This window comes from Bufo gargarizans, chromosome 2, assembly GCF_014858855.1.
Source record: "Bufo gargarizans isolate SCDJY-AF-19 chromosome 2, ASM1485885v1, whole genome shotgun sequence".
NCBI classification, from domain to species: domain Eukaryota; kingdom Metazoa; phylum Chordata; class Amphibia; order Anura; family Bufonidae; genus Bufo; species Bufo gargarizans.
In genome coordinates, this window is record NC_058081.1 from 343,830,368 (window position 1) to 343,844,098 (window position 13,731).

Here is a 13,731-nt window from a genome sequence, read left to right on the forward strand (position 1 = left end):
AGCAATGTAATGTGGGGTTTTATTGTACGTCTCGGGTGTCTTGTACATTGTAGGTAGGTCATTAGTTTACTATATCACCAGTTTGCTTATATTTTATGCTTTATATGCTGAGCTTTACTCAGACTGGTGTCTCACATGCCAGTCTTATAATGTTAGTAAAATACACAACATTTAATAAGGGGTGCTGGTCTAAATAACTTTGGCACTTCTTGGCCTATCCTCAAGATGGAAAACGTAATCTACACCTGCTATGCGTAGGCTTAGATTTGTGCTTTAATTTGAAGCCTTTTCTGTCTTTACTGACCAGTCTGTTGGAATCTTGCCCTGCCCCTTACGGTTTCAAAGTTCCCCTACTTTTGTTGCCACTTTTGAAAAGGAAGAGAGAAAAGTTGTAGAGAACATAATCCCTGACATATAGCCCCAGAAAAACTTATTGTACTGTATGTAATGCCCCCACAGAGAGATGGCTATATATTTCTAGGAATATACTGTAGGAATTGGTGAATGAAGGCCACCAGGACAGCTTCACTAATGAGATCAATACATCGGCAAGGGAGCAGGGAAGATACTGAGCATATAGTCCACTTCTACCAGAGAGCAAAATGTAATGTGCATAAAAAATATTTTTATTGCATGTATTTTGCAATAATTTGCAATGCCCTTATTCAGTGCATAGTAATACTTTTTGTGGGATAACCAAGGGGTTTTGTGAGATTCTTATATTGATGACCTATCCTCAGGTTTGATATTTAATTGGTGGGGGTTTGACCGCTGGTGCCCCCTCCAATCTGTTGTTTTGAAGAGGCTGCAGACTCCTCACAGCTAACCAGACACTGTGCCATACATTGTATAGTGGCTGTGCTTGGTATTGCAACTCAGACCAATTCACTTAAATAACCGTCCATTCACACGTCCACAATTTTGGAATGTGCTGTCCGCATACGCATTTGGGGATCCGCACTTCCGCATCAGTGCTTCCATTTCCGCAAAAAAAAAGAACATATCCTATTGTCCGCAATTGCGGACAAGATTTAGGCATTTTCTATTATAGTGCTGGCGATGTGCAGTCCGCAAATTGCGGATGGCACATTGCCAATGTCTGTTTTTGCAAAACACTTACGGATGTGTGAATGGACCCTAAGGCTGAATGCACACGGCCGTGTTCCGCAGCCGTGAGCGGTCCGTGGTATGCCGGGCTGGACTCCTGTTCAGAGCAGGAGCGCACGGCGTCATTGATTGCTATGTCGCTGCTGCGCTACAGTAATACACTATACGGCTCCTGCTCTGAACAGGAATCCAGCCCGGGATACCACAGACCGCTCTCGGCCGCGGAACACGACTGTGTGCATTCGGCCTAAGACTGAGCTGCAAATGGGCATGTCAGTATATGCATCTTGGGAAAACCCCTTTGAAGGGGTTCTGAAACCGCCTTTGTAGTCATTATTCACAGCCAAGAGCTGTACGAAATGGGAAAGTATAACCTGCCTAATGAGATGCAGCAAATATTAATGTTAGTTTTTTACTGACTCAATTGATTTCTCATATAAAAAGCTAGCCATATATTCTATGTATTCTATAAAAAAAAGTTAGTCTAAATATTATAGAAATGGCACGAAGATGTTTTGCTGCAACGTCTGTAGTACAGCACATATGAGATCACATACACAATCGCAATCTGCTTGAATCTCTAACTACCATAAATTACAGTATGTCCAGTTAATATCAAATCTTGGACTCTACAGCAAGTAGTAAACGAGCCAATATTGTGAACATGTACCTTATTAATCTGATGCCTGTGCACACCGTGTGGGTGGTTGCACACGTCCAGTGTCTGTTTTTAATATAGCCAAAAACACCACGGCCAGATGTTAAATATTGGCCACTAAGATGTAAAATGCCCTACAAACACTGGGGATATTTTATTATTGCCCCCTGTGTTTTTATTTTTTATTTTTATTAATACTTGTGTACTTGTATTTAGGTGCCTGCAGCATTTCTACACCACCTTTATCACTGGGGAGTAGCCAGGGGGTGGTGTGAGCAGGGCCATCAGCACAGCTTACTGGTATAAATGACTGAAATTTACTCCAGTCAGGGGCCGGAGTAGATTTCAATCTAAGTGCACTGACTTGCGGTGCGTGCGCCTGCACCTCGTCATAAATTAAGCTCATCCTCCGGCAGTTTTTTATTTTTATTTTTTTGCTTCAAGTCGCAGAATGCTCTTGGTGTGGCTTTTTTTTTTATGTGTATTAATGAAAGTAAAACATGACTAAAAACACCACAACGAAAGAAAAACCTTGTAAAAGAAAAAAAATGTTAAAGTGAATTTCTTGCCATTTTTTTACCTGCCCAAAAAATTATTCTTTAAGGATTCTAATGCAACAATGAATACAAAATACAAATTTCCTACTTTTATTGTCACCAAATCTATTTCCCGTGTCTTGCTTGGTTACAGAAAAGTTATGTTTTTGGGTAGTTTCCTTATATGCACATCTCTTCTACTGGCAGATGCCTGGCTATGGCCTAGTTCTGTGATGGCTAACCTCTGGCACTCCAGCTGTCGTGAAACTACAACTCCCGGCATGCTGCATTTATTTCTATGGAGTTCTGAGAACAGCCAAACAAGTGTAAGTCTTAGGAGTTGTGCCGGAGGTTAGCCCTCACTGACCTAGGTGAATGGGAGAACTATTGTACTTTGGCTAGGGGTAAGGTCTATCGGCCACCAAACATCAATGTGTTTTTAGCAGCTGTAAGCCCATGTTTCCCCAAACCTCCCCAGATAGAACAGTAACCATATCTGATGTTTCCCGGCCATCCTTTATTGCGTTAACGTTAAATTCATGATTATCCTACCATCAATACATACTGTATAATAAAACTCTCTCGTTAACATATGCCCACATTGCTGATAATATATTTTTCATTTTTGGTAACATTTCTTCTTGAGCATATTCCTTGTAGTGAGTGTATTGAAAGTTGCACAAATGACACAACAGCCAGAACAACTGATGATTGTACGTATTATACTATATAATCACCCTAGTAAAGCAATGCACTAATCTTGGTAAGGCAGCAGTATGTGTTTTAACTGATCTTTATCTTATAACATTAAATCTAGAAATAAATGAGTAAGCAGGATATAAGCCTTGCAAATTTGCAGGAACAGTCTTGTATAAAGCCTGCAGGAACAGTCTTGTATAAAGCCTGCAGAGAACACGGGTTCCTTTTATTGACTGGGAAATGGCTGAAGGGTTGGTCCTGGCCACGGTGCTGTGCTTGGCAATCTTTTTTATCCTACTGCAGACAGGGCAAAAGGGGAGGCTCCAGCTGCAGCCAGCTGTCTTCCCTCCTCACCATCTTGTCTGGATGTGGCATAGCTGGTATCCTGGGATACACAGAGAAGGTTTCTCAGTTTTAGTTATGAGGCTCAATAAGCGCCAAGGAAATGGGGAGATTAAAGGGGTTTTCCAAGATTTTCATACTGATGACCTATCCAGGATAGCTCATCAGTAAGAATGAGCGAACTTCATATTTTGAAGTTAGTGTGCAGGTATATGCTGAATTGCGTTATGGAGTCTGTTAACACGGACCATAACGCCATCCGTCATGCAGGCCACAGACTTCTATTATGACAGAATAAATAATGGAATGCCTCTAAAGGCATTGCGTTATGGTCCGTGGTAACGGAATCCATATTGCAATTCAGCATATACCCGAACACTAACTTCAAAATATGAAGTTCGCTCATCCCTAGTCATCAGTTTCTGATATGTTGGGCTGAGCGTGATACCAAGCACCAGGGCCGTTTCTAGGGGCGGACGGGACGGGCGGCCGCCCGGGGCGCTGTCAGAAGGGGGGCGCCCTCTGTTTCTCGGCCATGCGCCCAGGCTCCCTCCCTCTGACATCTCGCCTGACCTGCGCCCGAGTGCCGAGTCCTCTCACTCTTCAGACAGTGCGGGCGGCACTTGCTGACGTCACGCGCCTGCTCCTCCCACTAGGCGGCGCAGGTGCGTGACATACAGTGAGTGAGTGAGCGCCGCACTGCCTGCCTGTTACCGCCCGCCCTGAGCCCCTGAGCAGTGCTGATGCCTGCTGTGAGGCGAGTGATGGTCTGGGGGGGGGGCGTTAATTACAATGGGGGGAATTAATTACAATGGGGGGGCCACTGTGGGAGACATGAAAATGGGGCGGGGGGGGGGGGGGGCACTGTCACTGTGGGGGACATTAAGTTTAATAAGGATCACTATGGGCATTATTTAGAATGGAGGCTGCTGTGGGTGCCATTACTCATTATAACTGTATAATGTCTGATAGGCCTAGTCCTGAGCTGAGTTATATTACCCTGCCCATGCCCTGTATAATAATGTACCCATCCCTGATACCCCTTAGTTATATTACCCCGCTGGAGTAATATAACTAAGGGGTATCAGGGTACATTATTATACAGGGCAGGGTAATATAACTCAGGACTAGGCCTATCAGACATTATACAGTTATAATGACATCCACAGCAGCCTCCATTCTAAATAATGTCCATAGTGATCCTTATTAAAAATAATGTCCCCCCACAGGCAGGCAGTGCGGGCGGCGGCGCTCACTCGCTGTACCTCACGCACTGCGTGACGTACAGTGAATGAGGTGAGCACCGCCGCCCACACTGCCTGCCTGTTACCGCCCGCCCGGAGCAGTGCTGAGAAAGAAGCCTGCTGTGAGTGAGAGCCTGAGTCTATGGGACAGTGGGTCACTGGGTGCGTCACTGTGACCGTCTGTGCAATGTGGTTCCACATTTTTTACAATGGGGGAGACACTTATTTCATCGAGCAGTTGTGGGGGGGGGGGAACACTCGCCCTGAGAGAAATTTTACCTAGAAACTGCACTGCCAAGCACATCCGCTATACAATGTGCTTGGTAAACTTCAAGATGGCAGTGGGGCTCACAGGAGAGCCAGTGCCTTCTCAAACAGATGATCAACGGAGGTCCCATGTGTCGGTCCACCACCAATCAGATACTGCTGACCTGTCCAGAGTATAGGTAATCAGTATAAAAATCCTAGAAAACCCTTTTAAGGCCTCTTTCACACCTCAGTGATTTGTGAGACAAAACCAGATGCAGGTGAAAAACACAGCACAGGAGAACATTTCTCTATTATACCATATCTATTTGGAGGCCCCATTACTGGTTTTGGCTCAGTCACTGACCAAACACTGATGTGTGAAAGAGGCCAGGCCTTAGGAAGGGATTACAGGGATATTTTTGTGCATGGTATGTTGTATTCTTTTCTTTTGAACACTACTATTTCTTGTCTTGCATCTCTCCAGCCATGAGCGCTAAATATTTTATTGTATTTACAATTGTTTTTCTTCTTTATTTGCTTTGATGTTTGAAGTATAGAAAACTGCACTTTAAGAAAAATGGTTTGAGGGAAACCTTTTCTTGTATTCTGAATAAAGATGACTAATATAAAAGCAAATAAAAAATTATAGAGGGATTATGTAACATCGCCTTATTTTTAACTCTATTGTAACAGGAAATCAATGTCCCCTGCACTGAGTCACAGTTACTCATAGGACATGAGGGCTGAGTAATGTTTTTTTTTTTTTTGCTTACATGTGTTTTTTCTTGGTATAAAATTGTAGGAAAGGAATGTAGTGAAAGTTTCCATCCAGACCAAGATCAAATGCTTGGCACAAGATGTCAAATTCAATTGGACCAATGCTGATTTGTAGTGTCAGGAAGATGGAACATATTTCGGAAAATGAGATTTGGCCTGTGCCTCTTGGATCTCTGCTTCTCAAAATTGACTTAATTTCTTTCCAATACTTGATAATATCTTTGGTGATTCTGGCCTGGATGACTTCCACAGGACTCTCTTTTCTGACTCCTGCAGACATAAGAGAAAAATAAGCTTAAACAGGGGGAAACTTTATGGATCACCTTTTGATTGTATTCAAGAGGCAATGGAAGAAATATGGACGAATAGTGTTTTCCATTGTCCGTAGAGTGTATATTATACAAATTATTACATACAAAATATTTCAAATCGCTACACGTTGTGGAAGAATAAAATATTTGAAGAATTTATAAAGTTATTTTTCTTCAACTTTTAAAGTGTTTTATTGGTTCTCCAGCCACATCAGAAATATACAGTGTGTTCAGGTTGTAGTGACTCCCACATACAGCAAAAGAAGTCTGGCTGGAAGGCACAGCATCATCCACCTCTGATGCAGGGAGTTTTGCTTATATAGGGCTGTCACAGATACCACACACACTCTTAAAAACCAGCCTTAGGGTATGTTCACATGGCTAAAATCTGCCACTGATTCAGCAGCAGAAAATGGGTGTTTTACACTGCTGAATCCATAATCAAAACTACAAATCGTTTTGTTTTGTTTTTCCTATAGCTGATTTGGAAAAAAAGTCAAGTGACAGGTTACTTCTTAGAATAAGATTTGACTGTGGATGTCATAGGTGTCAATGGGTATGCAGAAAAACCTCCACTCAAAAAACTTTTACAATGCTAGTAAAATCTCTGACAACAGTTTTCTGGAGTAGGAGCATGATAAATGACCCCCAATGTTGTGTAGGATGCCTGCAGGAGAATGCGTGTAAGTGTGCTGCGCATGCAGCAGAGATTGTGTGTGTGTGTGTGTGTATCTATGTATCTACTGTGCATGTAGTAGTGCTGTGTGTATTAGGGTTTTTTCAGCTGAGTGTGTGTGTGTAATGGATAGATAGATAAGATATATCTCTTATATCGATCACACACACACACACAAAAAAAAAAAGATCCATCACTAAATACATTTGAAAGTAAACGGTGACGGATCCAATTTTATTTTATTTTTTGGCTCCATTAAAAAAAAAAAAAAAACTATCCATCACAATTGACTTGCATTGTTTTTAGTGACTGATACGCTTTGTTCCATTTCGATGACTGGACACAAAACTGCAGCTTGCAGCGTTTTGGGTCCCGTCACAAAACAAAATGCTGCCGGATCAGAAGGCATCCTGAACGGATCTCTTTCCATTCAGAATGCATGGGGACTAAATGGAACATTTTTTATTTTTCCGGTTTTGAGATCCTCTGCTGGAACTCAATACCGGAGGAGTGTTTTAAGTGTTTTGAATGTCAAAGTGGGCAGGGCTACCAAACTGGTGTAGATTACACTTGGGTTGATAAACTATGTTCGACTTAAAAGGCGCAAAATATAGCGGTGGATTAAGCTTACTTTTGTAGTAGTGTAAATTGTCAAAGGCGCACAGTAGATCAAATTAGATGGACTTTTAAATAAAAGTCACAATTTTAGCGATTAAATGTTGGATATTGGCCTTAAAGTTGGATGTTCAAAATCCGTTGAGCATTGATGCATTGTGGCAAATACTATTAAATGTCACATTTCAACACGTCAGCGTAAAAATTTTTGCATTTGTTTATAAAATGACAGATTATTAGCCTACAATTACAAAAGACACATTTTAAAAATAACATGCACCTTTTGATAAATGAGGTGAAACAAATCACCACTTTTGATTCGTAATTTAAAGATTTTTCTGGTGCAAAATACAGTTATTGATAAATGTCCCCCATTTATGCCCATCATGTGACCATATGCGTCAATGCTATTTATTTCAATGGTCAGAAGATGACATACTAAAATTGGTGACATTGACCCTTCCACCTTCATTAACAGTGTTCCAGACAAAAAAAATAAAAAATCCAGGAGCCACTAGTTCCTAACCAGAAAAATTTACGAACTAAATTAAATTTAGTTGCCAAATTCAAAATGGATATAATAAAAAAAAAAACACGTCTTACCTTGTGTAGTTGCCTATTTTATTTTTTTTGTCTTTCCTTTTGATTCGTTCTTCTAACACCATCAATCTTGAGGGGTTGTGCACTAATTTCTATGAACTCTTAGGCCTCTTTCAGACGGGCGTTGCAGGAAAAGGTGCAGGTGCGTTGCGGGAACATGTGCGATTTTTCTGTGCAATTGCAAAACATTGTAATGCGTTTTGCACGCGCGTGAGAAAAATCGTCATGTTTGGTACCTGAACTTCTTCACAGAAGTTCGGGATCGGGCTTTGGATCGGTGTTCTGTAGATTGTATTATTTTTCCTTATAACATGGTTATAAGGGAAAATAATAGCATTCTGAATACAGAATGCATAGTATAATAGCGATGGAGGGGTTAAAATAATAATTTAACTCTCCTTAATCCACTTGATCGCGCAGCCAGCATCTCTTCGGTCTTATTTGCTGTGTGCAGGGAAAGGACCTGTGGTGACGTCACTCCGGTCATCACATGGTCCGTCACATGATCTTTTACCATGGTGATGGATCATGTGATGACTGCAGTGAAGTCACCACAGGTCCTTTTTCAGCACACAGCAAATAAGACGACAGAAGAGAAGCCGGGCTGTGCGATCAAGTGGATTAAGGTGAGTTAAAAAAAATGTAACCCCTCCAGCGCTATTGTACTATGCATTCTGTATTCAGAATGCTATTATTTTGCCTTATAACCATGTTATAAGGGAAAATAACAATTATCGGGTCTCCATCCTGATCGTCTCCTAGCAACCGTGCGTGAAAATCGCACCGCATCCGCACTTGCTTGCGGATGTTTGCGATTTTCACGCAGCCCCATTCACTTCTATGGGGCCTGTGTTGCGTGAAAAAAACGCACAAAATAGAGCTTGCTGCGATTTTCACGCAATGACAGGACAGACAGAGAGAGAGAGAGAGAGAGAAAAAAAAATTAAAAAAAAATAAAAAATTGGCATTTTTTCATATCTGTAACCTCTTACTCTTAATATATCCTGTTCTTTCTATTACACAGTTGGAGTTCATTAAATTTTCCCATTCTTTTATTGTTGGTAACTCGGTGCGCATCCATATTCTTGCTATCGGTAGACGAGCTATAAAACATGATTTATATAACATAATTTCATTCTCCTTTGATAACTCATAAGGAATTTCACCCAAAATACATATAGAAGCTGTCCACTGGATTTTAAGACTAAAAATATCCCCGATTAATTGGATCAGACTGCACCAAAATGGTTGTATCTTTGGACACCTCCACCACATATGAATAATGTCTGCTTTTCCCTAATGCCTCCACAACAGCACTTATAGGAGGGATGCCCCCGTCCCGGACAGGAAACGACGTAGAAGCAAAAGATTTAAGAGCCTCCTCCCCCTTACCTAGTCAGTCGTTGTTTCCTGTCCGACGGACGTACGTGGAAGCCGCTCCTGGAGCCCAGGAGAAACTCTTTTCTTTCCGCCCAGCCTCACCTCGGTCCCTGGGGTCCTTCCCCACGCTTATGTGGGAGGGCTGGAGCAGGTAACGGGTCCTCGGGGACGCATGGCCCCCCTTCCTGTTCCTGGGAATAAGCCCTGCTTGCAGGCATCCCCGCTCGCGTGCAATAGTTTCCGGGTTAACTATCGCGGGATCTGACGTCAGCGGGTGAGATTCTCCTTGGGCAAGAGAATCTCGCGAGAAGGCGGAGCGGAATTTAAAAGTTCCTTTCAAGCAGTACAGAGTCCTTATGCTACGCTAGACCATGCTGGGCCCTGGAGACATGGACACCGCCAGAAAGCCCGTGGATCCCTCTGTCTCTGCCCGGTAAGCCTCCTCCCCAGAGAAGAGATATGCTTAAAGCTGTATATCCTATACATTACTATACTTTATATTGCTGCACTTGGTGCCTGCTGCTTTCCACCACCAGTGAAGGGTCTGGCTTCTCAAATAGTTTTTTTTTGCTGGTCTCTAAATGTTCTCCCCATTGTGTTTTTCTGTGTTGATCTTAGGCCAAAGAGACCACGACCCCAAAACCGCCTGATGGAGATCTGGCACGAAAAAAAATTGCCATTTGTCGTAAAGCACTCTCCTCCAAATAAAAAAAAACATCTGTGCCCCAAGTGCACAGAAAAAAATGTCTTGGAGGAATCTCCTTCCCTTCTCGAGTCTAAGAGGTCAATAATAAAAGAAGTTAATGCGGCAGTAGACCTGAGAATGCCGTCCTCCCCAAGACCATCCACCTCTCAAAGATCTCTAGCCTCTGACACCGGGTTTGAGTTGGATGAAGGGGAAGTGTTTTTTGGGTCAGCTCGGGGAAACCCCTCTTTCAGCTGGAAGAAACAGATGGGCTCTTAAAAATCATCAGAGCGACTATGAAGAATGAGGAGGTGAAGGAGGCTCATTCTGTACAAGACCATATGTACCAAGAGTTAGGGGAAAGGAAGAAATAAACCTTCGCCATTCACAATAATGTTAAGTCTCTTATTGCTAGGGAGTGGAAAGATCCAGAAAAAAGGGTTGCTATATCAGGCGCCTTTAAACGCAAATACCCCTTTGATGACTCTGACTCAAACCTGTGGGGAAAAACCCCAAAGGTAGATGCACCAGTAGCCCGGATCTCTAAAAGAACCTCGCTACCTTTTGAGGATACTGGCCTCCTCAGGGACCCCATGGACAAAAAGTGCGAAAGCCTTTTAAAAAAATCATGGGAGACTAGCTATGCTGCGGCCAAGTATAGCTTCTAACTGTACTGCAAGAACACTCTCAGTTTGGCTGAACCAGCTAGAATCACCTGGCGGCTGGTACCCCACGAGAAGAAATCCTGGCTTCCCTACCAGCTCTCAAGAAAGAGTCTAATTTTATTGCTGAAGCATCGGCGGACTTAGTGAAACTCTCTGCCAGATCAGCAGCCTTATCAAATGCCACAAGAAGAGCTGTCTGGCTCCGCACCTGGTCAGGGGACCTCAAAGAACTGCCTATGCGCTATCCCGTGTGAAGGCGATAGATTATTTGGTACCACTTTAGATTATATTCTGGACAAAGCTGTGGACAAAAAGGGCTTCTGTATGGAGAACCGCTATTTTCATCATAAGCGTGCCTTTCAAAATCAAAGAAAGCCCGAAGGGGATCCTAAGAAAAGAGTTCGAAGAGATGGCAGCCCTCCAGAGGTAGGGGTAGAGGGTTTCTCTTTAACCCCGAAAATGCCTCATCCTCGAAACAACGACGCCAGAGGTCAAGTGGGGGGCAGACTAATCCGCTTTGCTTCCGTCTGGGAAAATATGGGAGCATCTCCCTGGGTGGTAGACACCCTAAGTCAAGGCCTAAGGTTAGAGTTTCTTTCAGTACCAACAGATCGTTTCATGATCAACAAAATTCAGCCTCATCGAGAGAAACAATCTTGCCTAGAGTCAGACATTATGTCTCTGATTCAGAAAGGCGTAATTCGTCAGGTTCATGCGGACGAACAGGGCAGGGGGTTTTACTCCCCTGTCTTCTTAATCCAGAAACCAGACAGAACCTATCGACTGATTATAAATTTAAAAGGCCTAAACAAGTTTATCGTTTACAAGCACTTCAAGATGGAGTCGGTGAAATCCACCATAAATGTCCTGCCCCAAGACTGCTTCATGGCGACCACCGACCTTCAGGACTAGGGGCGTAGCTAGAAATGACACGGCCCCATAGCAATATTTTTTTATGGCCCACCCCCTCCCGGATCTCCCACCCCCACATACCTCTCGGACCTCGCCGCCACATCCGCAGCTCATCATGCACTTGCGACGGTTACGCGTAGGACTGAGCACAGACAGTTGGTCACTGGCAACGCATTTGTGCCAGTGTAGGAAATGTATGAATCTAAATGTCTGTGTATTAAAGAAGATTGTTTAAATTGTACAGGGGTCTGTAACACAAGAAGGTGAAAGTACATATCGTGGGGTGTGTATGTGTATTAGACAGAAGGTAGGGATATGTATCTTGTGTAGTTTGGGTATTAGGGAGAGTAAGGGGTATACATCTAGTGCTGATACACGTGTAGGTGAAGAGCCGCCTATTGCACCGCCACTCGCCACATGAATTATTATTTTTTTAAATCCTCAGCCGGTGGCCCGGGCCCCCAGTGGCGTGGGGCCCCATAGCCATTGCTGTCGCGATCCCTACGCCAGAGTTCCGGACGTCTATTACCACGTACCAATTGTTATGATCCATCAAAAGTACTTAAGAATTGCTGTCTTTATAAAAAAAACGGCTCTGTCACTTTCAATTCACAGCCCTCCCCTTTTGGGCTCTCCTCGGCCCCAAGGGTATTTTCAAAGATCATGGCAGAGGTCGTCAAAACCCTTCACCTAAGAGGCATTCAAATTATACCTTACCTGAACGATTTTCTGGTAGTTGCTCCCTGTGCAGAGACCCTTCTGTCCCACCTAACAGACGTTCAGGAATTTTTTACCACTCTCGAGTTTCCCATTAATTAATGTACTTTCTTCCACAGAACAAACAGATCGAGCTCCAGGAAAAAGTCTCGCTATTCTGCAGCCAAAAATTCACAATGGTAAGAAACCTCATGACCATTCTAGGTATCCTTCAACGATCCAGTCAGTAAGGTGGGCAATACCACACAAGACTGCTTCAGGCGTTCCTCCTGTCTTCCTGGGATGGCACCTCCTCGTCCCTGGAAAAAGCGAGTAAAGATCCCGAAGTCGGTAAAAATCTCTCTTATGTGGTGGAGAATCAGAAAACCCCTTCAGACGGGAGGTTCCTGGAGACAAGGAGATCAAATGATCATAACCACAGATGCCAGCAGCATCGGCTGGGGAGGTCACTCAGACGGAAGAGTGGTCCAAGGCACTTGGGGAACAGATCTGCTACAAGCCTCCTCCAACTTGAGGGAACTCTCAGCGGTATACAACGTCATAGTCGCTCTCTTTACGCCTACATCACCAAGAAGTATAAAAGTCTTCTCAGACAACACTACAACGGTCGCCTATTTAAACAAACAGGGAGGAACCAGGAGTCGCTCCCTAGCAGCTGTAAGTGAAAAAAAATCTTCTCCTGGGCAGAGAGCAACCTTATTTCCCTTACAGCCCTAGGCCTCATGCACACGACCGTTTTTTTTTTAAGGTCCGCAAAAACGGGGTCCGTAGGTCCGTGACCGTTTTTTCGTCCGTGGGTCTTCCTTGGAGGATCCACGGACATGAAAAATGCAAAAAAAGTCAAGTTTGCCATTGAAATGAAAGGAAAAAACGGACACGGATGACAATCTTGTGTGCAGCCGTGATTTTTCACGGACCCATTGACTTGAATGGGTCCGTGAACCGTTGGCCGTGGAAAAAATAGGACAGGTCATATTTTTTTCACGGCCAGGAAACGCGGATCACGGATGCGGCTGCCAAACGGTGCATTTTCCTTTTTTTTTTTTCGCGAAAAAAAGACCGGTAAACGGCACAATGGCCACAGATGCACACAACGGTCGTGTGCATGAGGCCTTACATGACATAGGAGAAGAAAATTCTTTGGCCGACTTCCTCAGCCGAAAGAGGGAGCGTGGTCCCTAAATACTAAAATATTTCATCAGTTGTGTCTCAAGTGGGGGACTCCAAAAGTAGATCTGTTTGCGACAAAGATCAACAAACAGACCAAACAGTTCTGTTTCCACTATGGATAGATGCCCTGTCCCGACCATGGCCAAACTGTCGTCTTTACACCTTTCCTCCCTTCAGCCTAATATCGAAGACTCTGATAAAGGTGCAGGAAGAAAAGGCCAAGGTAATCTTTATAGCCCCTCACTGGCCGAGAATATCCTGGTTCCCCCTGTTACTTCATCTTTCGGCAGGGGAATCCTGGACTCTCCCATCCGTACCGGATCTCCTTCATCAAGGCCCAGTAAATCACCCAAACATCAAACACTTGAACTTGACGGCCTGGAGACTG

General features: G+C 43.6%; 1 protein-coding gene across 1 annotated transcript in view; it reads right to left on the reverse strand.

Annotated features, from left to right (window-relative positions):
- Nucleotides 1-4,812: 4,812 nt before the first annotated feature.
- Nucleotides 4,813-13,731, reverse strand: part of LOC122925887 — a 152,968-nt gene continuing 144,049 nt past the window's right edge. Inside the window, exon 15 of the mRNA XM_044277233.1 lies at nucleotides 4,813-5,882. Coding sequence (XP_044133168.1) covers nucleotides 5,605-5,882 — 278 coding nt within the window. The 3' untranslated portion in view covers nucleotides 4,813-5,604. The remainder of the gene's footprint in view (nucleotides 5,883-13,731) is intronic.